Source organism: Oncorhynchus masou, chromosome 19, assembly GCF_036934945.1.
Source record: "Oncorhynchus masou masou isolate Uvic2021 chromosome 19, UVic_Omas_1.1, whole genome shotgun sequence".
Taxonomy (NCBI): domain Eukaryota; kingdom Metazoa; phylum Chordata; class Actinopteri; order Salmoniformes; family Salmonidae; genus Oncorhynchus; species Oncorhynchus masou.
Window position 1 is genome coordinate 1,808,288 of NC_088230.1, and position 24,837 is coordinate 1,833,124.

Below are 24,837 nucleotides of genomic sequence, written 5' to 3' on the forward strand. Positions count from 1 at the left end.
GGTCAGTCTATCTGGGAGGTATAGCATCCACTCCAACCACGGCATGTTACAGTAGGATCAATCTAACCAACAGCTGTTTCCCATTAATCTGGCCATTCCTCTCCCCAAGGTCCTGTTGTACAGCTCAGTGCTGCCCTCTGCCTGTGGGAAGAGCACACTACAGTAGAAATGCAATCGTTTTCTTACCGGCTGCAGGCTCCTTGGTTTTACTGCCAGGAGAGAATGAGAAAGCAGAAGTTAGGCTCCATCATACAAGCAGGGAAAGTATTGTCAATCTCACGCTCTAGTCTAGAACAAGGATGGACAACTCTTGTCCACGAGGGCCACAGTACTGCTGATTTTAGTTGTTGTACCAGGTTACACAGATATACGCCAGTATCTGATTGAAAACAAAAAAGCATGGAAACCAGCAGACCTTCAAGGACCAGAGTTGTAACTCCTTGAGATCTATTTGAGAAAACGTAAGAGACGTATAGACGAGAACAGTACATTCAGAGCACATTTAAACAGCTCTTCCCTGATAGGCCTACTGCCATAGACGTACCTACCTTTCAGCTTTCTTATTGCCGGGGGCTGTGGACCCTGGGGGGCCAGGTCGGGGGCCAGGCCGAGCCGCTTTAGAGATACATGGACTCTCCTTCACACTGCCTACCGGACTCTTCACACCACTGAGGGAGGGGGGGGGTGGGACGTTGGAAAGAGTGAGAAAACCGAAAATGTATGATCAATTTGTTGAAATGTATCTAGTGCTAGAGTTAGAGTAGAGGGATAGTAATCGTACTGTACCTCTCTGTGTTTGCAGGTGATGGTTAGTGATTGTGTACTGTACCTCTTGGCTGATGCTGGTGGTAAGGGGCTGTAGTTCCGTGCGGTGGATGTAGAGGGCAGTGTGGAGGTTGTGTAACTCTTCTTCAAAGAGGCAGGGCTGTTCATTGATGGTCTGGACGGCAGGGCCAGAGACACAGGCCTAGCTGCTGTTGCATAGGGGAAATATGGGTGAGGAGGGTATAAGTGTATGTTTTTATGTGGGTGTGTGTGTGTGTCCTCTGACTTCAAAATGGCCCGAGTTTCTCCCCTCCTCAAGAAACCAACACTTGACTCCTCTGACATCAAAAGCGCTAGACCTGTATCCTTTCTTTCTTTTCTTTCTAAAAAAACTTGAGCGTGCTGTCTCTTATCAACTTTCTCGTTATCTCTCCCAGAATAATCTTCTTGACCCTAAAGCCACTTCAAGACGGGTCACTCAACCAAGACTGCTCTTGTCTGTGTCACAGACGCTCTCCTCACTGCCAAAGCCGACTCTCTCTCCTCTCTTCTCATCCTCCTCGATCTATCCGCTGCCTTCGACACCGTGAACCATCAGATCCTCCAGGGCTGGGCGTCTAAGGCTATGCACACTCAGGCAGGACACTCCTACCAGGTGACGTGGAGAGGATCTGTATCTGCACCATGTACTCTCACTACTGGTGTCCCCCAGGGCTCGGTTCTAGGCCCTCTCCTCTTCTCTCCATACACCAAGTCACTCGGCTCCGTCGTGTCCTCACATGGTCTCTCCCTATCATTGCTATGCGAATGACACTCAATTACTTTTCTCATTCCTCCCTTATGAAACTCAGGTGGCGACATGCATCTCTGCATGCCTGGCAGATATCTCAACTTGGATGGCGACCCGCCACCTCAAGATCAACTTCGACAAGACGGAACTGCTCTTCTTCCAGGAGAAGGCCTGTCCTCTCAAAGACCAATCCATAACGGTTGACAACTCCACAGTGTTACCCTCCCAGAGTGCAAAGAATCTTGGCGTGACCCTGGACAACACCCTGTCGTTCTCTTAAAACATCAAAGCAGTGATCCACTCCTGGAGGTTCATACTCTACAACATCCCTAGAGTACGACTCTCAACACAGGAAGCGGCGCGGGTCCTAATCCAGGCACTTGTCCTCTCCCGTCTGGACTACTGCAGCTCACTGTTGGCTGGGCTCCCCGCTTGTGCCATCAAACCCCTGCAACTTATCCAGAATGCTGTAGCCCGCCTGGTTTTCAACCTTCCCTAGTTCTCTCATGTCACCTCGCTCCTCCACTGGCTTCCAGTCGAAGCTTGCATCCACAACAAGACCATTGTGCTTGCCTGCGGAGCAGCAAGAGGAGCTGCCCCTCCCTTACCATCAGGCTATGCTCAAACCCTACATCCCAACCTAAGCACTACTATGGGAGGGCAGCTCCCGCTCAGCCCAGTCCAAGCTCTTCTCTATCTTGGTACCCCAATGGTGGAACCAGCTTTCCCCTGAAGCAGACAGCAGTCCCTGCCCATCTTCCAAAATCATCTGAACCCCCCCCCAAACCCTTTCCAGCTCTGACTTGGTGTTAGCTATGTTATTAAGGAAAATTGTACTTTCCATGACTGATATAAGGTTGTCCCACCTAGCTATCTTGAGATGAATTGTAAGTCACTCTGGATAAGAGCGTCTGCTAAGTGACTAAAAATGTAAGCGTAAATGTGTGTGTGCTGGTGTTTGTGTACCTTTCCCAGCAGGCCCTTTCTTGGTGTTGGCGGCCTTGTGTTCCTCTGAGATGTTGAGTCTCTTGAGGACGTCGGCCAGGGCCATCTTCAGCAGCTGGATCTCATCCTCCTGCATCTGCATCCGCTGCTCCAGGTACGTCAGGCGGTCCGCCACGTCCACGCCACTCGCAGCAGAGCTACGGTCATCTGGGGAGCACAACCATTGATTGAGTTAGCCCACTGAGCTAAAGCCACTGCTCCAGGTACGTCAGATGGTCCACTATGTCCATCGCGCCCGCCACCAAGTTAAGGTAGCAACATAGGTCATTGTAATCCTTTGAGCTCAAGCCATTTCTACCTAGCCAGTGCCACCAAAGCTACTGGCCATTGGGCAATGAAAGACCATGTTAGCAGCCACCCAAGAGTTTCTGATGGTTCCAGGTGAGCGATACAGACTCATCAAAGTGAAGTCTTCACACTTCAGACATATCGCTCACAAAAAAAGAAATGCTGTAGACATAGAAGCTGATACAAACAACACACACGCCACAGACAACAGACAGGCATCTGCACCCCGTCTGACAGATTCCACTCGCATAAAAACCAAGAGACCATTTTCTATAAGCGACATCAATAGGAATAACAATCCTAAGAAATGGCACCATTTTGTAAATGGACGTAAAATCATTTTTAAACGAAAGAGATCGAAAACTTGAACCATATGAGAGTAAGACCACAGAGATTAAATTGAATACATTCGCTAATACAAAGACCAAGACAATAGACACCATCTGTGTGGTTTTAGTAGACGTAATCCCAATGAGAAAGATGGTAATAAATGACTGGTGGAATAGTAAACAAATAAACAGAACAGAAAGCTGTCGTGTACCATTGGAAACATTGGAGGAGTTGTCATAAAGATTCTTCATACTGGTTGACCCTTCCTCCGCTCCAGACCTCCTCCTCCTCCTCCTCTCTTTCACTGTCTGACAGACGATATCTTCTTCCTCCATCCGAGTGACGGTCGTCTCTCTCTATCTCTTTCTTTATCTGTGTGTTCCGCTGGCTAGTGTCTGCTAGGATCTCATCTCCACTGCTCCATCCACTGTTCCAGTTTCGTCACACACACAGTAGAACCCACACGGAGCTCTCCTCTTTCCTCTCTTCCTCTCCTCTTCTGTCCTCTCCCGTCAGCCTCGCACCAAGATGATAACAAGTACAGCAGAGTACTCTTCTCTTCCACGCCTCTCAATCTCTCTAACTGCATCACATCCAGATCAGAAAGAGTAGAATCCCAGTCCAGATGGAGTCCATGGTGAGGTTATGAAATGTTGATATTATCTATCTCTCCTTTATCACCCTTCCCCTCTCTCTCTCTCTCTCTGGGTGGTGTCTGCCAATGTAGGGCACGCTGATGTTTACAACATCGCTTAAAGCCTTGATCTGAGATTGTGTGTGTGTGTGCGTCCGTGTGTGTGTGTGTGTAGGGGTTAGGGTTAGTGTTTGATCATGCTTATACACTTTTGCTATCCTCTCAAATTCAGCCTGAACGGTAGGGTTTGGAGTGTGTGTATGTTTTGTGTGTGTGTATGTGTGCGTTATGCAGTAGCACAATGATAATCCCCCAGACTGAGCCCCTTTGGTACGAGTGACCCCACCCCCACCCCGATAAACTTTGTCAGAGAAAAAGAGAGATGGACAGAAAGAAAGACGGAGAGAGAGATAGAGGGCGTGATAGATGGAGAGAGAGACAGAATGAGAGAGAAGCAACATAAAGAGCGATATAAAGCAAGGAGCGAGAGAGAGTCATCTTTAATGCTCCTCTCCTCTCTTCTCACCCTCGTGCAGGTTGCATGTCCTTGTGTTGTTCTCCTGTAAGCAGCTTGTCCAGTTCATCGATCAAATCACGTGATTAGCAGATGTTATTGCGGGTGTAGCGAAATGCTTGTGCTCCGACTATATACATATGGACGAGCGATGTCAGAGCGGGAAAGGACTAAGGTACAGGTCTTTCCAGGTCTTCTATTTACAGGAGTACATGTCACTCGGACTATTGGTGGCTAAAGGTGAGACACAACCGGTGCTGACACACCAGTGACTGACACACCGTGCCAGGAGATCTCACAGGGGGCACCAGGTGCATCTAAAGCAGTCTTCCCTAAATAGGGGGTCAAGAAGACCACAGACTGTAGTAGCTACTATAATTATTTATCTACAGTAGCTATTCTATGTCTATAGTACCTTCAGCTTGGGCACGCTATCTGACAGACGTACTAAACTGTGCCTCGATTTGACCAGAAAACGGGTGAAGACCAATTTCTAGGCTGGTTACAGGTCATCATAGTAGAAAAAAACAAAACTGGCCATCCCAGAAGTCTAACGGAGAGATACAAGAGATCACCAACACCTTATTTGAGCAGGCTCCTAAATGAAAATAGATTTTTGGATTTGTGCATTTTTAGCACTTTAAATGTGTTGTATTTATTTAATTTTTATTTAATTTTAACCGTAAAGTCAGTCAGTGTTTTTAATGAGAACTTTGAAGAGACCGGAAATTATACTGAAAGACCAATAAACTAAACTAATAAACTAAACAAATGGTCAGGAGGTAAGCCTCTCTATGTAGCCATACTGTATGCGTCCAGGTAAAGGCTGCTACTTGTGTCTCTGTGACTTAGTGTTTCTGTTCCTGTCTTTGGCTGTGACATCAGGCCTGTGCCACCTCCAGAGTCCCCATATGGGACCGGGATTAGAATAGCCCATAATCCCAGACCTGGAAAAGGGAATTAGTAGAACACAGCTCAATCTCTGCTGCTGCATGGCCTACCCACACACGCTCACACGCAGGTTATACACACGCATGCTCATGCTAATGGGATTATGTAGACTCACGCTACACAACGTGGCAACAACCCTAAAACAAACATTTAGAAAACTAAACCCGAGCCCTGTAGTAGAGATGGTGATGGAGGGAAGTCATTGGGGATTCTCCTCTCCCAGATGGTGTGGTTTGTGAATGGCAGAATGATCAGATGTCTATTCATATAACAAGTTCACAACCCTGCTGCATACCGCCTTCTGTTGTTAATCCACTGACACCAATACCCCCAAGTGAGAGAAGCTTTGCCAAAATATAATTATACAATTTTAACCAATTCAAAAGACCCCCCCCCCACTGAAGAACCTGTCCTTCTGTTACTTTTCCTATGCAAATTCTACCCCACCTCTCCATTCCCCACACCTTTAGCCCTCCCACACCTACAGTACCTATCATGAAGTCTGTGTCTGGAGCCAGCAGGGAGTCATGGTGGTAGATCTCCCTGAAAGAGGGCCTCCTCAGTCCCGTCTCCTCCATCCCCAACCCCTGGTCCACCAACTCCTCCATGAGACTGTCCTCCATCGACATCCCAGACGCCAGGCCTGTGTGTGTGTGTGTGGGGCTCCTACGAAAGGCTGAGGGTTACTCCTCCTCCTCCTCCTCCTCCACTGAGCTCATCAGTGACCTTCCCTAAACCGCTAACCCTCACTCCGCTCCTTTCCTTCCTCCCTCTCTCCATAGAGGAGTGTAGATGGGGGGGGGGGGTGATGATATCATTATGGAGAGATTAAAGGACCTGGTAAGCCATCTCAAGCCCTCAGCCACAGATAACAGGACAGGGGAGGGAGGGAGGGAGGGAGAAGATGGGGAGGAAGATACAAGAGTGGATGACAGGAAGGGAGAGAGAGGAGGGGAAAGGTGAGAGGGCACGTGGTCTCAGACAGTTAACTGCAGCTTCAACCTAAGATGTGGGCAGGGGCTGCATATGTGTCTCTATCTAAACAACACATTCTTAGAGCTACAGTGAGAATGGCTCACACACACTCTTCATGTTCCTCACCAAAGATGCATGGGATTTGTATTGGTAGTAAACTGCCTAAACCAGAGCGCTTGCATCAGATTGCCAGCTGGTCTGGCTGCGGCAGCAACAGAAGATTAGGAAGGAAAACTTGATCAATTAAAAGCATGGACAATAAACTGGCCATGGTACTTATAATTGTGGGGATGGCAGCTCCAGATTAAGGTTGCCCAATGATCAAGGATCGGCTCCACCTAGGGTTGCAAAAAATCCAGTAACTCTCCCAAGATTCCCAGTTTTTCCAGAAATCCTGGTTGGAGGATTCCAGATTCCTGCCTATTCTGGGAATCTTCCAGCCGGGATTTCAGGAAAACTGGGAATCTTGGGAAAGTTACCAGATTTTTGCAACACTAGCTCCAACCCTTTCCAATCTTACCATTAATTATTATGGAAGGAAACACTCAAACTGACTTTAGATGAGTGTTTAGGGATAGCTCTATCCTACTACTACGAGTTCAAGAATAGACGAAAGGGTATGAGGTACACGAAGGGCCTCAACAATAAGAACTACAGTAAGCTTCTTCCTTTCTGTCTATTTTGCACTTACTATATTGCAAGCAGATGCTCTGCCAACCCAAGTGTTCTGCACTGTACGTTATTACTAAATGTTTGCACTGCTCACTGCTGATGTAGGGTAGCTAAACTTGTTGTTCACTGCCTGTGGTTAGTTTGAGCTAGCATTGCCTTGTGGAGTGGCATTGCCTTGTGGAGTGGCATTGCCTTGTGGAGTGGCATTGCCTGGTGGAGTGGCATTGCCTTGTGGAGTGGCATTGCCTTGTGGAGTGGCATTGCCTTGTGGAGTGGCATTGCCTTGTGGAATGGCATTGCCTTATGGAGTGGCACTGCCTTGTGGAGTGGCATTGCCTTATGGAGTGGCACTGCCTTGTGGAGTGGCATTGCCTTGTGGAATGGCATTGCCTTGTGGAGTGACATTGCCTTGTGGAGTGGCATTGCCTTGTGGAGTGGCATTGCCTTGTGGAGTGGCATTGCCTTGTGGAGTGACATTGCCTTGTGGAGTGGCATTGCCTTGTGGAGTGGCATTGCCTTGTGGAGTGGCATTGCCTTGTGGAGTGGCATTGCCTTGTGGAATGGCATTGCCTTATGGAGTGGCACTGCCTTGTGGAGTGGCATTGCCTTGTGGAATGGCATTGCCTTGTGGAGTGGCATTGCCTTGTGGAGTGGCATTGCCTTGTGGAGTGGCATTGCCTTGTGGAGTGGCATTGCCTTATGGAGTGATATTGCCTTATGGAGTGGAGTGGCATTGCCTTATGGAGTGGCATTGCCTTGTGGAGTGGCATTGCCTTATGGAGTGGCACTGCCTTGTGGAGTGGCATTGCCTTGTGGAGTGGCATTGCCTTGTGGAGTGGCATTGCCTTGTGGAGTGGCATTGCCTTATGGAGTGGCATTGCCTTATGGAGTGGCATTGCCTTGTGGAGTGGCATTGCCTTGTGGAGTGGCATTGCCTTATGGAGTGGCATTGCCTTATGGAGTGGCATTGCCTTGTGGAGTGGCATTGCCTTGTGGAGTGGCATTGCCTTATGGAGTGGCATTGCCTTATGGAGTGGCATTGCCTTGTGGAGTGCCATTGCCTTATGGAGTGGCATTGCCTTGTGGAGTGGAGTGGCATTGCCTTATGGAGTGGCATTGCCTTGTGGAGTGGCATTGCCTTGTGGAATGGAGTGGCATTGCCTTATGGAGTGGCATTGCCTTATGGAGTGGCATTGCCTTGTGGAGTGGCATTGCCTTATGGAGTGGCACTGCCTTGTGGAGTGGCATTGCCTTGTGGAGTGGCATTGCCTTATGGAGTGGCATTGCCTTATGGAGTGGCATTGCCTTGTGGAGTGGCATTGCCTTGTGGAGTGGCATTGCCTTGTGGAGTGGCATTGCCTTGTGGAGTGGCATTGCCTTGTGGAGTGGCATTGCCTTATGGAGTGGCATTGCCTTGTGGAGTGGCATTGCCTTGTGGAGTGGCATTGCCTTATGGAGTGGCATTGCCTTGTGGAGTGGCATTGCCTTGTGGAGTGGCATTGCCTTATGGAGTGGCATTGCCTTGTGGAGTGGCATTGCCGTATGGAGTGGCACTGCCTTGTGGAGTGGCATTGCCTTGTGGAGTGGCATTGCCTTATGGAGTGGCATTGCCTTATGGAGTGGCATTGCCTTATGGAGTGGCATTGCCTTGTGGAGTGGAGTGGCATTGCCTGGAGTGGCATGGAGTGGCATTGCCTTATGGAGTGGCATTGCCTTATGGAGTGGCATTGCCTTGTGGAGTGGCATTGTGGAGTGGCATTGCCTTATGGAGTGGCATTGCCTTGTGGAGTGGCATTGCCTTATGGAGTGGCATTGCCTTGTGGAGTGGCATTGCCTTATGGAGTGGAGTGGCATTGCCTTGTGGAGTGGCATTGCCTTGTGGAGTGGAGTGGCATTGCCTTGTGGAGTGGCATTGCCTTGGAGTGGAGTGGCATTGCCTTATGGAGTGGCATTGCCTTGTGGAGTGGCATTGCCTTATGGAGTGGCATTGCCTTGGAGTGGCATTGCCTTGTGGAGTGGCATTGCCTTGTGGAGTGGCATTGCCTTGTGGAGTGGCATTGCCTTGTGGAGTGGCATTGCCTTGTGGAGTGGCATTGCCTTGTGGAGTGGCATTGCCTTGTGGAGTGGCATTGCCTTGTGGAGTGGCATTGCCTTGTGGAGTGCATTGCCTTGTGGAGTGGCATTGCCTTGTGGAGTGGCATTGCCTTGTGGAGTGGCATTGCCTTGTGGAGTGGCATTGCCTTGTGGAGTGGCATTGCCTTGTGGAGTGGCATTGCCTTGTGGAGTGGCATTGCCTTGTGGAGTGGCATTGCCTTGTGGAGTGGCATTGCCTTGTGGAGTGTGGAGTGGCATTGCCTTGTGGAGTGGCATTGCCTTGTGGAGTGGCATTGCCTTGTGGAGTGGCATTGCCTTGTGGAGTGGCATTGCCTTGTGGAGTGGCATTGCCTTATGGAGTGGCATTGCCTTGTGGAGTGGCATTGCCTTGTGGAGTGGCATTGCCTTGTGGAGTGGCATTGCCTTGTGGAGTGGCATTGCCTTGTGGAGTGGAGTGGCATTGCCTTGTGGAGTGGCATTGCCTTGGAGTGGCATTGCCTTGTGGAGTGGCATTGCCTTGTGGAGTGGCATTGCCTTGTGGAGTGGCATTGCCTTATGGAGTGGCATTGCCTTGTGGAGTGGCATTGCCTTGTGGAGTGGCATTGCCTTGTGGAGTGGCATTGCCTTATGGAGTGGCATTGCCTTGTGGAGTGGCATTGCCTTGTGGAGTGGCATTGCCTTATGGAGTGGCATTGCCTTGTGGAGTGGCATTGCCTTGTGGAGTGGCATTGCCTTGTGGAGTGGCATTGCCTTGTGGAGTGGCATTGCCTTGTGGAGTGGCATTGCCTTATGGAGTGGCATTGCCTTGTGGAGTGGCATTGCCTTGTGGAGTGGCATTGCCTTGTGGAGTGGCATTGCCTTGTGGAGTGGCATTGCCTTATGGAGTGGCATTGCATTGCCTTGTGGAGTGGCATTGCCTTGTGGAGTGGCATTGCCTTGTGGAGTGGCATTGCCTTGTGTGGCATTGCCTTGTGGAGTGGCATTGCCTTGTGGAGTGGCATTGCCTTGTGGAGTGGCATTGCCTTGTGGAGTGGCATTGCCTTATGGAGTGGCATTGCCTTGTGGAGTGGCATTGCCTTGTGGAGTGGCAGTGGCATTGCCTTATGGAGTGGCATTGCCTTATGGAGTGGCATTGCCTTGGAGTGGCATTGCCTTATGGAGTGGCATTGCTTGTGGAGTGGCATTGTGGAGTGGCATTGCCTTATGGAGTGGCATTGCCTTGTGGAGTGGCATTGCCTTATGGAGTGGCATTGCCTTGTGGAGTGGCATTGCCTTGTGGAGTGGCATTGCCTTGTGGAGTGGCATTGCCTTGTGGAGTGGAGTGGCATTGCCTTATGGAGTGGCATTGCCTTGTGGAGTGGCATTGCCTTGTGTAGTGGCATTGCCTTGTGGAGTGGCATTGCCTTGTGGAGTGGCATTGCCTTGTGGAGTGGCATTGCCTTGTGGAGTGGCATTGCCTTGTGGAGTGGCATTGCCTTGTGGAGTGGCATTGCCTTGTGGAGTGGCATTGCCTTATGGAGTGGCATTGCCTTGTGGAGTGGCATTGCCTTATGGAGTGGCATTGCCTTATGGAGTGGCATTGCCTTGTGGAGTGGTATTGCCTTGTGGTGGAGTGGCATTGCCTTATGGAGTGGCATTGCCTTGTGGAGTGGCATTGCCTTATGGAGTGGCATTGCCTTGTGGAGTGGCATTGCCTTGTGGAGTGGCATTGCCTTGTGGAGTGGAGTGGCATTGCCTTGTGGAGTGGCATTGCCTTTTGGAGTGGCATTGCCTTATGGAGTGGCATTGCCTTGTGGAGTGGCATTGCCTTGTGGAGTGGCATTGCCTTGTGGAGTGGAGTGGCATTGCCTTGTGGAGTGGCATTGCCTTATGGAGTGGCATTGCCTTGTGGAGTGGCATTGTGGAGTGGCATTGCCTTGTGCATTGCCTTATGGAGTGGCATTGCCTTATGGAGTGGCATTGCCTTGTGGAGTGGCATTGCCTTGTGGAGTGGCATTGCCTTGTGGATGGAGTGGCATTGCCTTGTGGAGTGGCATTGCCTTGTGGAGTGGCATTGCCTTGTGGAGTGGCATTGCCTTGTGGAGTGGCATTGCCTTATGGAGTGGCATTGCCTTGTGGAGTGGCATTGCCTTATGGAGTGGCATTGCCTTGTGGAGTGGCATTGCCTTGTGGAGTGGCATTGCCTTATGGAGTGGCATTGCCTTGTGGAGTGGCATTGCCTTGTGGAATGGAGTGGCATTGCCTTATGGAGTGGCATTGCCTTATGGAGTGGCATTGCCTTGTGGAGTGGCATTGCCTTGTGGAGTGGCATTGCCTTGTGGAGTGGCATTGCCTTGTGGAGTGGCATTGCCTTATGGAGTGGCATTGCCTTATGGAGTGGCATTGCCTTGTGGAGTGGCATTGCCTTGTGTAGTGGCATTGCCTTGTGGAGTGGCATTGCCTTGTGGAGTGGCATTGCATTGCCTTGTGTGGAGTGGCATTGCCTTGTGGAGTGGCATTGCCTTATGGAGTGGCATTGCCTTGTGGAGTGGCATTGCCTTGTTGGCATTGCCTTGTGGAGTGGCATTGCCTTATGGAGTGGCATTGCCTTGTGGAGTGGCATTGCCTTGTGGAGTGGCATTGCCTTATGGAGTGGCATTGCATTGCCTTATGGAGTGGCATTGCCGTGTGGAGTGGCATTGCCTTGTGGAGTGGCATTGCCTTGTGGAGTGGCATTGCCTTATGGAGTGGCATTGCCTTATGGAGTGGCATTGCCTTATGGAGTGGCATTGCCTTGTGGAGTGGAGTGGCATTGCCTTATGGAGTGGCATTGCCTTATGGAGTGGCATTGCCTTATGGAGTGGCATTGCCTTGTGGAGTGGAGTGGCATTGCCTTATGGAGTGGCATTGCCTTGTGGAGTGGCATTGCCTTATGGAGTGGCATTGCCTTGTGGAGTGGCATTGCCTTATGGAGTGGCATTGCCTTGTGGAGTGGCATTGCCTTTGTGGAGTGGCATTGCCTTATGGAGTGGCATTGCCTTGTGGAGTGGCATTGCCTTGTGTGGCATTGTGGAGTGGCATTGCCTTGTGGAGTGTAGTGGCATTGCCTTGTGGAGTGGCATTGCCTTATGGAGTGGCATTGCCTTGTGGAGTGGCATTGCCTTTTGGAGTGGCATTGCCTTGTGGAGTGGCATTGCCTTATGGAGTGGCATTGCCTTATGGAGTGGCATTGCCTTGTGGAGTGGCATTGCCTTGTGTAGTGGCATTGCCTTGTGGAGTGGCATTGCCTTATGGAGTGGCATTGCCTTATGGAGTGGCATTGCCTTGTGGAGTGGCATTGCCTTGTGTAGTGGCATTGCCTTGTGGAGTGGCATTGCCTTGTGGAATGGCATTGCCTTGTGGAGTGGCATTGCCTTGTGTAGTGGCATTGCCTTGTGGAGTGGCATTGCCTTGTGGAATGGCATTGCCTTGTGGAGTGGCATTGCCTTGTGGAGTGGCATTGCCTTGTGGAGTGCATTGCCTTGTGGAGTGGCATTGCCTTATGGAGTGGCATTGCCTTGTGGAGTGGCATTGCCTTGTGGAGTGGCATTGCCTTGTGGAGTGGCATTGCCTTATGGAGTGGCATTGCCTTGTGGAGTGGCATTGCCTTATGGAGTGGCATTGCCTTGTGGAGTGGCATTGCCTTATGGAGTGGCATTGCCTTGTGGAGTGGCATTGCCTTGTGGAGTGGCATTGCCTTGTGGCATTGCCTTGTGGAGTGGCATTGCCTTGTGGAGTGGCATTGCCTTGTGGAGTGGAGTGGCATTGCCTTGTGGAGTGGCATTGCCTTATGGAGTGGCATTGCCTTGTGGAGTGGCATTGCCTTGTGGAGTGGCATTGCCTTATGGAGTGGCATTGCCTTGTGGAGTGGCATTGCCTTGTGGAGTGGCATTGCCTTATGGAGTGGCATTGCCTTGTGGAGTGGCATTGCCTTGTGGAGTGGCATTGCATTGCCTTGTGGAGTGGCATTGCCTTGGAGTGGCATTGCCTTATGGAGTGGCATTGCCTTGTGGAGTGGCATTGCCTTGTGGAGTGGCATTGCCTTGTGGAGTGGCATTGCCTTGTGGAGTGGCATTGCCTTATGGAGTGGCATTGCCTTGTGGAGTGGCATTGTCTTATGGAGTGGCATTGCCTTGTGGAGTGGCATTGCCTTGTGGAGTGGCATTGCCTTATGGAGTGGCATTGCCTTGTGGAGTGGCATTGCCTTATGGAGTGGCATTGCCTTGTGAGTGGCATTGCCTTGGAGTGGCATTGCCTTGTGGAGTGGCATTGCCTTGTGGAGTGGCATTGGCATTGCCTTGTGGAGTGGCATTGCCTTGTGGAGTGGCATTGCATTGCCTTGTGGAGTGGCATTGCCTTGTGGAGTGGCATTGCCTTGTGGAGTGGCATTGCCTTGTGGAGTGGCATTGCCTTGTGGAGTGGCATTGCCTTGTGGAGTGGCATTGCCTTGTGGAGTGGCATTGCCTTGTGGAGTGGCATTGCCTTGTGGAGTGGCATTGCCTTGTGGAGTGGCATTGCCTTGTGGAGTGGCATTGCCTTGTGGAGTGGCATTGCCTTGTGGAGTGGCATTGCCTTGTGGTGTGGAGTGGCATTGCCTTGTGGAGTGGCATTGCCTTGTGGAGTGGCATTGCCTTGTGGAGTGGCATTGCCTTATGGAGTGGCATTGCCTTGTGGAGTGGCATTGCCTTATGGAGTGGCATTGCCTTGTGGAGTGGCATTGCCTTGTGGAGTGGCATTGCCTTGTGGAGTGGCATTGCCTTGTGGAGTGGCATTGCCTTGTGGAGTGGCATTGCCTTATGGAGTGGCATTGCCTTGTGGAGTGGCATTGCCTTGTGGATTGCCTTGTGGAGTGGCATTGCCTTATGGAGTGGCATTGCCTTGTGGAGTGGCATTGCCTTGTGGAGTGGCATTGCCTTGTGGAGTGGCATTGCCTTGTGGAGTGGCATTGCCTTGTGGAGTGGCATTGCCTTGTGGAGTGGCATTGCATTGTGTAGTGGAGTGGCATTGCCTTGTGGAGTGGCATTGCCTTGTGGAGTGGCATTGCCTTGTGGAGTGGCATTGCCTTATGGAGTGGCATTGCCTTGTGGAGTGGCATTGCCTTGTGGAGTGGCATTGCCTTGTGGATTGCCTTGTGGAGTGGCATTGCCTTGTGGAGTGGCATTGCCTTGTGGAGTGGCATTGCCTTGTGGAGTGGCATTGCCTTGTGGAGTGGCATTGCCTTGTGGAGTGGCATTGCCTTGTGGAGTGGCATTGCCTTGTGGAGTGGCATTGCCTTGTGGAGTGGCATTGCCTTATGGAGTGGCATTGCCTTGTGGATTGTGGCATTGCCTTATGGAGTGGCATTGCCTTGTGGAGTGGCATTGCCTTGTGGAGTGGCATTGCCTTGTGGAGTGGCATTGCCTTGTGGAGTGGCATTGCCTTATGGAGTGGCATTGCCTTGTGGAGTGGCATTGCCTTGTGGAGTGGCATTGCCTTATGGAGTGGCATTGCCTTGTGGAGTGGAGTGGCATTGCCTTGTGGAGTGGCATTGCCTTATGGAGTGGCATTGCCTTGTGGAGTGGCATTGCCTTATGGAGTGGCATTGCCTTGTGGAGTGGCATTGCCTTGTGGAGTGGCATTGCCTTGTGGAGTGGCATTGCCTTGTGGAGTGGCATTGGTGGAGTGGCATTGCCTTTATGGAGTGGCATTGCCTTGTGGAGTGGCATTGCCTTGTGGAGTGGCATTGCCTTGTGGAGTGGCATTGCCTTGTGGAGTGGCATTGCCTTGTGGAGTGGCATTGCCTTGTGGAGTGGCATTGCCTTGTGGAGTGGCATTGCCTTGTGGAGTGGCATTGCCTTGTGGAGTGGCATTGCCTTATGGAGTGGCATTGCCTTATGGAGTGGCATTGCCTTGTGGAGTGGAGTGGCATTGCCTTGTGGAGTGGCATTGCCTTGTGGAGTGGCATTGCCTTATGGAGTGGCATTGCCTTGTGGAGTGGCATTGCTTATGGAGTGGCATTGCCTTGTGGAGTGGCATTGCCTTATGGAGTGGCATTGCCTTGTGGAGTGGAGTGGCATTGCCTTGTGGAGTGGAGTGGCATTGCCTTGTGGAGTGGCATTGCCTTATGGAGTGGCATTGCCTTGTGGAGTGGCATTGCCTTATGGAGTGGCATTGCCTTGTGGAGTGGCATTGCCTTGTGGAGTGGCATTGCCTTGTGGAGTGGCATTGCCTTGTGGAGTGGCATTGCCTTGTGGAGTGGTGGCATTGCCTTGTGGAGTGGCATTGCCTTGTGGAGTGGCATTGCCTTGTGGAGTGGCATTGCCTTGTGGAGTGGCATTGCCTTGTGGAGTGGCATTGCCTTGTGGAGTGGCATTGCCTTGTGGAGTGGCATTGCCTTGTGGAGTGGAGTGGCATTGCCTTATGGAGTGGCATTGCCTTGTGGAGTGCATTGCCTTGTGTAGTGGCATTGCCTTGTGGAGTGGCATTGCCTTGTGGAGTGGCATTGCCTTGTGGAGTTGCATTGCCTTGTGGAGTGGCATTGCCTTATGGAGTGGCATTGCCTTGTGGAGTGGCATTGCCTTATGGAGTGGCATTGCCTTATGGAGTGGCATTGCCTTGTGGAGTGGCATTGCCTTGTGGAGTGGAGTGGCATTGCCTTGTGGAGTGGAGTGGCATTGCCTTGTGGAGTGGCATTGCCTTATGGAGTGGCATTGCCTTGTGGAGTGGCATTGCCTTGTGGAGTGGCATTGCCTGTGGAGTGGAGTGGCATTGCCTTGTGGAGTGGCATTGCCTTGTGGAGTGGCATTGCCTTGTGGAGTGGCATTGCCTTGTGGAGTGGCATTGCCTTGTGGAGTGGCATTGCCTTGTGGAGTGGCATTGCCTTGTGGAGTGGCATTGCCTTGTGGAGTGGCATTGCCTTGTGGAGTGGCATTGCCTTATGGAGTGGCATTGCCTTGTGGAGTGGCATTGCCTTATGGAGTGGCATTGCCTTGTGGAGTGGCATTGCCTTGTGGAGTGGCATTGCCTTGTGGAGTGGCATTGCCTTGTGGAGTGGCATTGCCTTGTGGAGTGGCATTGCCTTGTGGAGTGGCATTGCCTTGTGGAGTGGCATTGCCTTGTGGAGTGGCATTGCCTTGTGGAGTGGCATTGCCTTGTGGAGTGGCATTGCCTTGTGGAGTGGCATTGCCTTGTGGAGTGGCATTGCCTGGAGTGGCATGGAGTGGCATTGCCTTGTGGAGTGGCATTGTGGAGTGGCATTGCCTTGTGGAGTGGCATTGCCTTGTGGAGTGGCATTGCCTTGTGGAGTGGCATTGCCTTGTGGAGTGGCATTGCCTTATGGAGTGGCATTGCCTTGTGGAGTGCATTGCCTTGTGGAGTGGCATTGCCTTGTGGAGTGGCATTGCCTTGTGGAGTGGCATTGCCTTGTGGAGTGGCATTGCCTTGTGGAGTGGCATTGCCTTGTGGAGTGGCATTGCCTTGTGGAGTGGCATTGCCTTGTGGAGTGGCATTGCCTTATGGAGTGGCATTGCCTTGTGGAGTGGCATTGCCTTGTGGAGTGGCATTGCCTTGTGGAGTGGAGTGGCATTGCCTTGTGGAGTGGCATTGCCTTGTGGAGTGGCATTGCCTTGTGGAGTGGCATTGCCTTGTGGAGTGGCATTGCCTTGTGGAGTGGCATTGCCTTGTGGAGTGGCATTGCCTTGTGGAGTGGCATTGCCTTGTGGAGTGGCATTGCCTTATGGAGTGGCATTGCCTTGTGGAGTGGCATTGCCTTGTGGGTGGCATTGCCTTGTGGCATTGCCTTGTGGAGTGGCATTGCCTTGTGGAGTGGAGTGGCATTGCCTTGTGGAGTGGCATTGCCTTGTGGAGTGGCATTGCCTTGTGGAGTGGCATTGCCTTATGGAGTGGCATTGCCTTGTGGAGTGGCATTGCCTTGTGGAGTGGCATTGCCTTGTGGAGTGGCATTGCCTTGTGGAGTGGCATTGCCTTGTGGAGTGGCATTGCCTTATGGAGTGGCATTGCCTTGGAGTGGATTGCCTTGTGGAGTGGCATTGCCTTGTGGAGTGGCATTGCCTTGTGGAGTGGCATTGCCTTGTGGAGTGGCATTGCCTTGTGGAGTGGCATTGCCTTGTGGAGTGGCATTGCCTTATGGAGTGGCATTGCCTTGTGGAGTGGAGTGGCATTGCCTTGTGGAGTGGCATTGCCTTGTGGAGTGGCATTGCCTTGTGGAGTGGCATTGCCTTATGGAGTGGCATTGCCTTGTGGAGTGGCATTGCCTTGTGGAGTGGCATTGCCTTGTGGAGTGGCATTGCCTTGTGGAGTGGCATTGCCTTGTGGAGTGGCATTGCCTTGTGGAGTGGCATTGCCTTGTGAGTGGCATTGCCTTGTGGAGTGGCATTGCCTTGTGGAGTGGCATTGCCTTGTGGAGTGGCATTGCCTTGTGGAGTGGCATTGCCTTATGGAGTGGCATTGCCTTGTGGAGTGGCATTGTGGAGTGGCATTGCCTTGTGGAGTGGCATTGCCTTGTGGAGTGGCATTGCCATTGCCTTGTGGAGTGGCATTGCCTTGGCATTGCCTTGTGGAGTGGCATTGCCTTATGGAGTGGCATTGCTTGTGGAGTGGCATTGTGGAGTGGCATTGCCTTATGGAGTGGCATTGCCTTATGGAGTGGCATTGCCTTGTGGAGTGGCATTGCCTTGTGGAGTGGCATTGCCTTGTGGAGTGGAGTGGCATTGCCTTATGGAGTGGCATTGCCTTGTGGAGTGGCATTGCCTTGTGGAGTGGCATTGCCTTGTGGAGTGGCATTGCCTTGTGGAGTGGCATTGCCTGGAGTGGCAGTGGAGTGCATTGCCTTGTGGAGTGGCATTGCCTTATGGAGTGGCATTGCCTTGTGGAGTGGCATTGCCTTATGGAGTGGCATTGCCTTATGGAGTGGCATTGCCTTGTGGAGTGGAGTGGCATTGCCTTGTGGAGTGGCATTGCCTTATGGAGTGGCATTGCCTTGTGGAGTGGCATTGCCTTATGGAGTGGCATTGCCTTGTGGAGTGGCATTGCCTTGTGGAGTGGCATTGCCTTGTGGAGTGGAGTGGCATTGCCTTGTGGAGTGGCATTGCCTTATGGAGTGGCATTGCCTTGTGGAGTGGCATTGCCTTGTGGAGTGGCATTGCCTTATGGAGTGGGATTGCCTTGTGGAGTGGCATTGCCTTGTGGAGTGGCATTGCCTTATGGAGTGGCATTGCCTTGTGGAGTGGCATTGCCTTGTGGAGTGGCATTGCCTTGTGGAGTGGCATTGCCTTATGGAGTGGCATTGCCTTATGGAGTGGCATTGCCTTGTGGAGTGGCATTGCCTTATGGAGTGGCATTACCTTGTGGAGGGGTATTGCCTTGTGGAGTGGAGTGGCATTGCCTTATGGAGTGGCATTGCCTTGGCACTTGTGGAGTGGCATTGCCTTGGCATTGCCTTGTGGAGTGGCATTGCCTTGTGGAGTGGCATTGCCTTACGGAGTGGCATTGCCTTGTGGAGTGGCATTGCCTTATGGAGTGGCATTGCCTTATGGAGTGGTATTGCCTTGTGGAGTGGCATTGCCTTATGGAGTGGCATTGCCTTATGGAGTGGTATTGCCTTGTGGAGTGGTATTGCCTTGTGGAGTGGAGTGGCATTGCCTTATGGAGTGGCATTGCCTTACGGAGTGGCATTGCCTTACGGAGTGGCATTACCTTGTGGAGTGGCATTGCCTTACGGAGTGGCATTGCCTTACGGAGTGGCATTCCCTTACGGAGTGGCATTGCCTTACGGAGTGGCATTGCCTTATGGAGTGGTATTGCCTTGTGGAGTGGCATTGCCTTACGGAGTGGCATTGCCTTATGGAGTGGCATTGCCTTGTGGAGTGGCATTGCCTTATGGAGTGGAGTGGCATTGCCTTATGGAGTGGTATTGCCTTATGGAGTGGTATTGCCTTGTGGAGTGGCATTGCCTTACGGAGTGGAGTGGCATTGCCTTATGGAGTGGCATTGCCTTATGGAGTGGTATTGCCTTGTGGAGTGGCATTGCCTTATGGAGTGGAGTGGCATTGCCTTATGGAGTGGAGTGGCATTACCTTCCTTAAAGAGCTGGAGGTGCCGCTGGCAACTGTCCCTCTCGCCCATAGAAGCCACCTAGCCTTTCCATGTTTAATACCTACAGTAGTGGTGGGAGTGTGAATTGCTGGTTCCTCGGGCAGCTTACAGTACTGATGGGAGTGTGTATTCGGCCTACAGTACTGATGGGAGTGTGTATTCGGCCTACAGTACTGGTGGGAGTGTGTATTCGGCCTACAGTACTGGTGGGAGTGTGTATTCAGCCTACAGTACTGGTGGGAGTGTGTATTCGGCCTACAGTACTGGTGGGAGTGTGTATTCGGCCTACAGTACTGGTGGGAGTGTGTATTCGGCCTACAGTACTGGTGGGAGTGTGTATTCGGCCTACAGTACTGGTGGGAGTGTGTATTCGGCCTACAGTACTGATGGGAGTGTGTATTCGGCCTACAGTACTGATGGGAGTGTGTATTCGGCCTACAGTACTGATGGGAGTGTGTATTCGGCCTACAGTACTGATGGGAGTGTGTATTCGGCCTACAGTACTGATGGGAGTGTGTATTCGGCCTACAGTACTGGTGGGAGTGTGTATTCGGCCTACAGTACTGGTGGGAGTGTGTATTCGGCCTACAGTACTGGTGGGAGTGTGTATTCGGCCTACAGTACTGATGGGAGTGTGTATTCGGCCTACCGTACTGATGGGAGTGTGTATTCGGCCTACAGTACTGATGGGAGTGTGAATTCGGCCTACAGTACTGATGGGAGTGTGTATTCGGCCTACCGTACTGATGGGAGTGTGTATTCGGCCTACAGTACTGATGGGAGTGTGAATTCGGCCTACAGTACTGATGGGAGTGTGTATTCGGCCTACCGTACTGATGGGAGTGTGTATTCGGCCTACAGTACTGATGGGAGTGTGAATTCGGCCTACAGTACTGATGGGAGTGTGTATTCGGCCTACAGTACTGATGGGAGTGTGTATTCGGCCTACAGTACTGATGGGCGTGTGTATTTGGCCTACAGTACTGATGGGAGTGTGTATTCGGCCTACAGTACTGATGGGCGTGAGGATTGCCAGGGACAGATTAAGGGCTGTTTTTTTTATTGTACAATATTAGGAGGCATACAGTTGAAGTCGGAAGTTTACATACACTTAGGTTGGAGTCATTAAAACTTGTTTTTAAACCACTCCACAAATTCCTTGTTAACAAACTATAGTTTTGGCAAGTCGGTTAGGACATCTACTTGTGCATGACAAGTCATTTTTCCAACAATTGTTTACAGACAGATTATTTCACTTCTAATAATGTATCCCAATTCCAGTGGGTCAGAAGTCTACATACACTAAGTTGACTGTGTCTTTAAACAGCTTGGAAAATTACAGAAAATGATGCCATGGCTTTAGAAGCTTCTGATTGGCTAATTGACATCATTTGAGTAAACTGGAGGTGTACCTGTTGATGTATTTCAAGGCCTACAGTTGACGTCGGAAGTTGACAGCTGTTGAGAGAATGCCAAGAGTGTGCAAAGCTGTCATCAAGGCAAAAGGTGGCTACTTTGAAGAATCTCAAAAATATGTTGATTTGTTTTATTACATGGTTCCATATGTGCTATTTCATAGTTTTGATGCCATCGCTATTATTCTACAATGTAGAACATAGTAAAAATAAAGAAAAAACCCTTGAATGAGTAAGGGTGTCCAAACTTTTGACTGTTAAACACGTGTGTGTGTATATATATATATATATATATATATATATATATATATATATATATATATATATATATATATATATATATATATATATATATATATATATATATATAATACAGTTGAAGTCGGAAGTTTACATACACCTTAGCCAACTACATTTAAACTCAAATCGTGACATTTAATCCTAGTAAAAATTCCCTGTCTTAGGTCAATTAGGATCACCACTTTATTTTAAGAATGTGAAATGTCAGAATAATAGTAGAGTGATTTATTTCAGCTTTTATTTCTTTCATCACATTCCCAGTGGGTCAGAAGTTTACATAGACTCAATTAGTATTTGGTAGCATTGCCTTTAAATTGATTAACTTGGGTCAAACGTTTCAAGTAGCCTTCCACAAGCTTCCCACAATAAGTTGGGTGAATTTTGGCCCATTCCTCCTGACAGAGCTGGTGTAACTGAGTCAGGTTTGTAGGCCTCTTTGCTCACATGCTTTTTCAGTTCTGCCCACAAATGTTCTATATGATTGAGGTCAGGGCTTTGTGATGGCCACTCCAATACCTTGACATTGTTGTCCTTAAGCCATCTTGCCACAACTTTGGAAGTTTGCTTGGGGTCATTGTCCATTTGGAAGACCCATTTGCGACCAAGCTTTAACTTCCTGACTGATGTCTTGAGATGTTGCTTCAATATATCCACATAATTTTCCATCCTCATTATGCCATCCATTTGGTGAAGTGCACTAGTCCCTCCTGCAGCAAAGCACCCCCACAACATGATTCTGCCACCCCCGTGCTTCACGGTTGGGATGGGTGTTCTTCAGCTTGCAAGCCTCCCCCTTTTTCCTCCGAACATAACAATGGTCATTATGGCCAAACAGTTCTATTTTTGTTTCATCAGACCAGAGGACATTTCTCCAAAAAGTACAACCTTTGTCCCCATGTGCAGTTGCAAACCATAGTGTGGCTTTTTATGGTGGTTTTGGAACAGTGGTTTCTTCCTTGCTGAGTGGCCTTTCAGGTTATGTCGATATAGGACTCGTTTTACTGTGGGTATAGATAATGTTGTACCTGTTTCCTCCAGCATCTTCACAAGGCCCTTTGCTGTTGTTCTGGGATTGATTTGCACTTCTCACACCAAAGTACGTTCATCTCTAGGAGACAGAATGAGTCTCCTTCCTGAGCGATATGACAGCTGCGTGGTCCCTTCAGGCTTTTGGAAATTACTCCCAAGGATGAACCAGACTTGTGGAGGTCTACAATTATTTTTCTGAGGTCTTGGCTGATTTCTTTTGATTTTCCCATGATGTCAAGCAAAGAGGGGGGCTGCATCTTGGGTCCCCCATGGGCCTGGGACCAGTGGCTTCAGCCCCGGTAAGCCTCTGCATTAACCTGGCCCTGAGGATCGCAGGCGCTCCAGGAGTACAGTACTGATCATCGTTTGGCTAATTGGCTGCTGTCCCATCTCACAGACACCGGTGCAAAAATAATGGGCCAGTGTTTCAGAAATACCCGTGACGATTTCTGGTCCCAGTCCGTCCTTGCTGCTAGACATGCTCCGGAACTTTGGTGACTACAAAGTTAACATTTTTAAACCTCCTACTTTGGGCTGTATGTGTCAATGGGTTGGCTGCATAAATCAGCAGAATTACTGTCTTATCTCTATTCGCCATGAAATCCCTAGTTTGAAAGCAAGTGTTTTTCTGGAAGCTGTGATGTGCCATTTCCTTTACATTTTCCCCCACGTAGGCCAGCCCCCTATTTCAATTTGATTTCTAGCCAATGAGCTTCAGCCACTCGTCATTTGAGCGACAGCTAGCATGATGCACACACAGCAAACCGAGAGAGCAATGACATAGCGCACATATCTGCATCAATTCTCGGGGACCACTTTTGGCTCACGAGCGCTACTTTTAAGAACTCCTGGCTAAAAAGTAAACGAAACCAAAGACTCTTTTTAATGTCTGAAGTGTAAAAACCAATGTGAAACCCTGAGTTGTTGAGTTGTCAGATGGAGGATCACATGGTTGATGTGGTGTGCTGTGCTGCGTCTGGCCACTCAGAGCACTGGACATTCCTAATGCCATGAGCTGGGATAAGCAACGTACAGAGACGGGCCGAGGAAAGAGAGTGTCCTGAGCCTGTAGTAGAACATAACAACATAACAGTGAGCCATGAGCCAAGATGACAGGTTAGTAATATCAACGCAAAACTAACAATGAACACACACCAGAATCCGATTAAAAGACAGACCACAATTTTCTTTTCTCACAAAGGACTTAAATCTTTATAAATAGTCTGTCAATGGTACATTAAATCAGCAGGGATGCTAGAATTCTTCCCAAGAATCCAAGAGATTTTCAGAGAGCATGACAAAGTGACACGATTATCTGATACACACATCCCTCTCTCTACTCCAAAAATATCTAGACTTTTAGATCCCCCATTGTTAAATATATCAAAATATATGCCGACATTTAGCAGTAATACAGAAGAACACAAAAAGCCGAGTTTCCGGCATTTGTCCGGTGATTTGTTTCGATTGGTTGGAGAAAGAACACATCCTGGGTCAGCGAGAAGTGGAATGGTGGATATCAGAGGTCAGGAATGTCTGACCCATGTCACCATGGAAACAATACGTACACTTGACATATCATGACTATGCCCCAATAGCCCAAACACAATATACCATCTCCTTTCCAATAGGCTTATACATGTTTGACAAAGAGAGACATATGACAAGACACCTATCCTATATAATTTCCCCCTCATCAGTGACCTAAACAAAAGGAGATGAGGAAAGGAACCGTTAAAGAGCTTTGTGACGTCGTCAGGGTGTGCTATTCTGAAGTTGTCAGTAGGACACCAGATCTGCCTATGTGGCGCCCTCTAGGGGCCCAGTAGTGTAATTACACATCTGGGAGTAAAGCCATGGTGGGTCAAGACTGTATCTCAACCCTCTCATCTGAATCTCCCCATATGAAAACAATGGACGTCCAAATCAGAAAATATCAGCAGCAAAACCCCACAAGACAGAACACATCCGCAAAAGGACAAGGTTCACCTGCCCTAGGTCAGGACACCTGGTGTAGAGTGACTCAGTCCTCTAACTGGACAGATCAATGAAGCGAGGGTTACCTGTTAAAATGGCAACTTCCCAGACGTCAAACCCTAAGGTCAGCCAGGACGGCTACAGGTAGACGTTTCACTCCCTCAACCACAGATCTAGGATCAGCTTAAGAGTCATCCTACACTCTCAATCATAACCTTAAAGGGGATGAGGAGATACACTCTAACCATTGATCCAGGATCAGATACTGTAACTTCTACCTTGCCTAACTTTGTGTCAGGATGTGGTTTGGCCTTCTTCACCCCTGAGGCCAAGTTCCATCTCTAGATAGAAAGTAGCTCTGGTGCCAATCTGTTTCTGCGGTTGCCAACCTGGCCTTGCCACTAGTATTGTTACAGAAACAGCAGTGTACACTGCTAACTACAAACAAATTACTTCAACCTCTGTGTAGTAATCTCTATTCAATCATTTCATCTTGAAAACTCAGAAATTACTGATACAACGAAACCAATCGTTTTTTTTTCAATGAATTAAATATATTTTCCAAATAAGTTCAATTGAAATCTTTATATATTGTATTGTTCACCCCATTCAAATATTGCTTTTAATTTTTTTTTTCTTCATATAATCATCATCCGGGTCGTTCCACAAATGGGTGCCTTTTGCGTCCCTTTGATATTTTAAATTGATATGATGCACGAACATTGAATCTTAAGTCTATTATATTAAATGCAGTGCCCTTAATTTAGACCTTAACGAGAATTCAATAAATTAAATTTTTTCCCCCCATATGAATATCAACCTTGTCACTTCTAGGACGATTTCAATCCACTTTAATCCAAACATTTCTCCAATTTTCACCATCATTGTAAAGCTCTAGATATGTTTGTTGCTTTGACAAAAGTCCTTTCTGAAGATTATTGATTTAAATGTGAATAGTGATTCATTTACATCTGTCCCGCATTTTAAG

The 24,837-nt window shown here is 49.6% G+C and overlaps 1 protein-coding gene across 1 annotated transcript in view; it reads right to left on the reverse strand.

Annotated features, from left to right (window-relative positions):
- LOC135505501 (nascent polypeptide-associated complex subunit alpha, muscle-specific form-like) overlaps positions 1-22,352 on the reverse strand; it is a 23,719-nt gene extending 1,367 nt beyond the window's left edge. The window contains exons 1-6 of the mRNA XM_064924579.1: positions 22,310-22,352; positions 5,768-5,920; positions 2,522-2,707; positions 830-974; positions 549-668; positions 1-7 (exon numbers count right to left, since the gene is read on the reverse strand). The exon at positions 1-7 is cut by the window's left edge and continues 49 nt beyond it. Of these exons, the coding sequence (XP_064780651.1) occupies positions 1-7; positions 549-668; positions 830-974; positions 2,522-2,707; positions 5,768-5,920; positions 22,310-22,352 (654 nt within the window). The remainder of the gene's footprint in view (positions 8-548; positions 669-829; positions 975-2,521; positions 2,708-5,767; positions 5,921-22,309) is intronic.
- Positions 22,353-24,837: the final 2,485 nt, after the last annotated feature.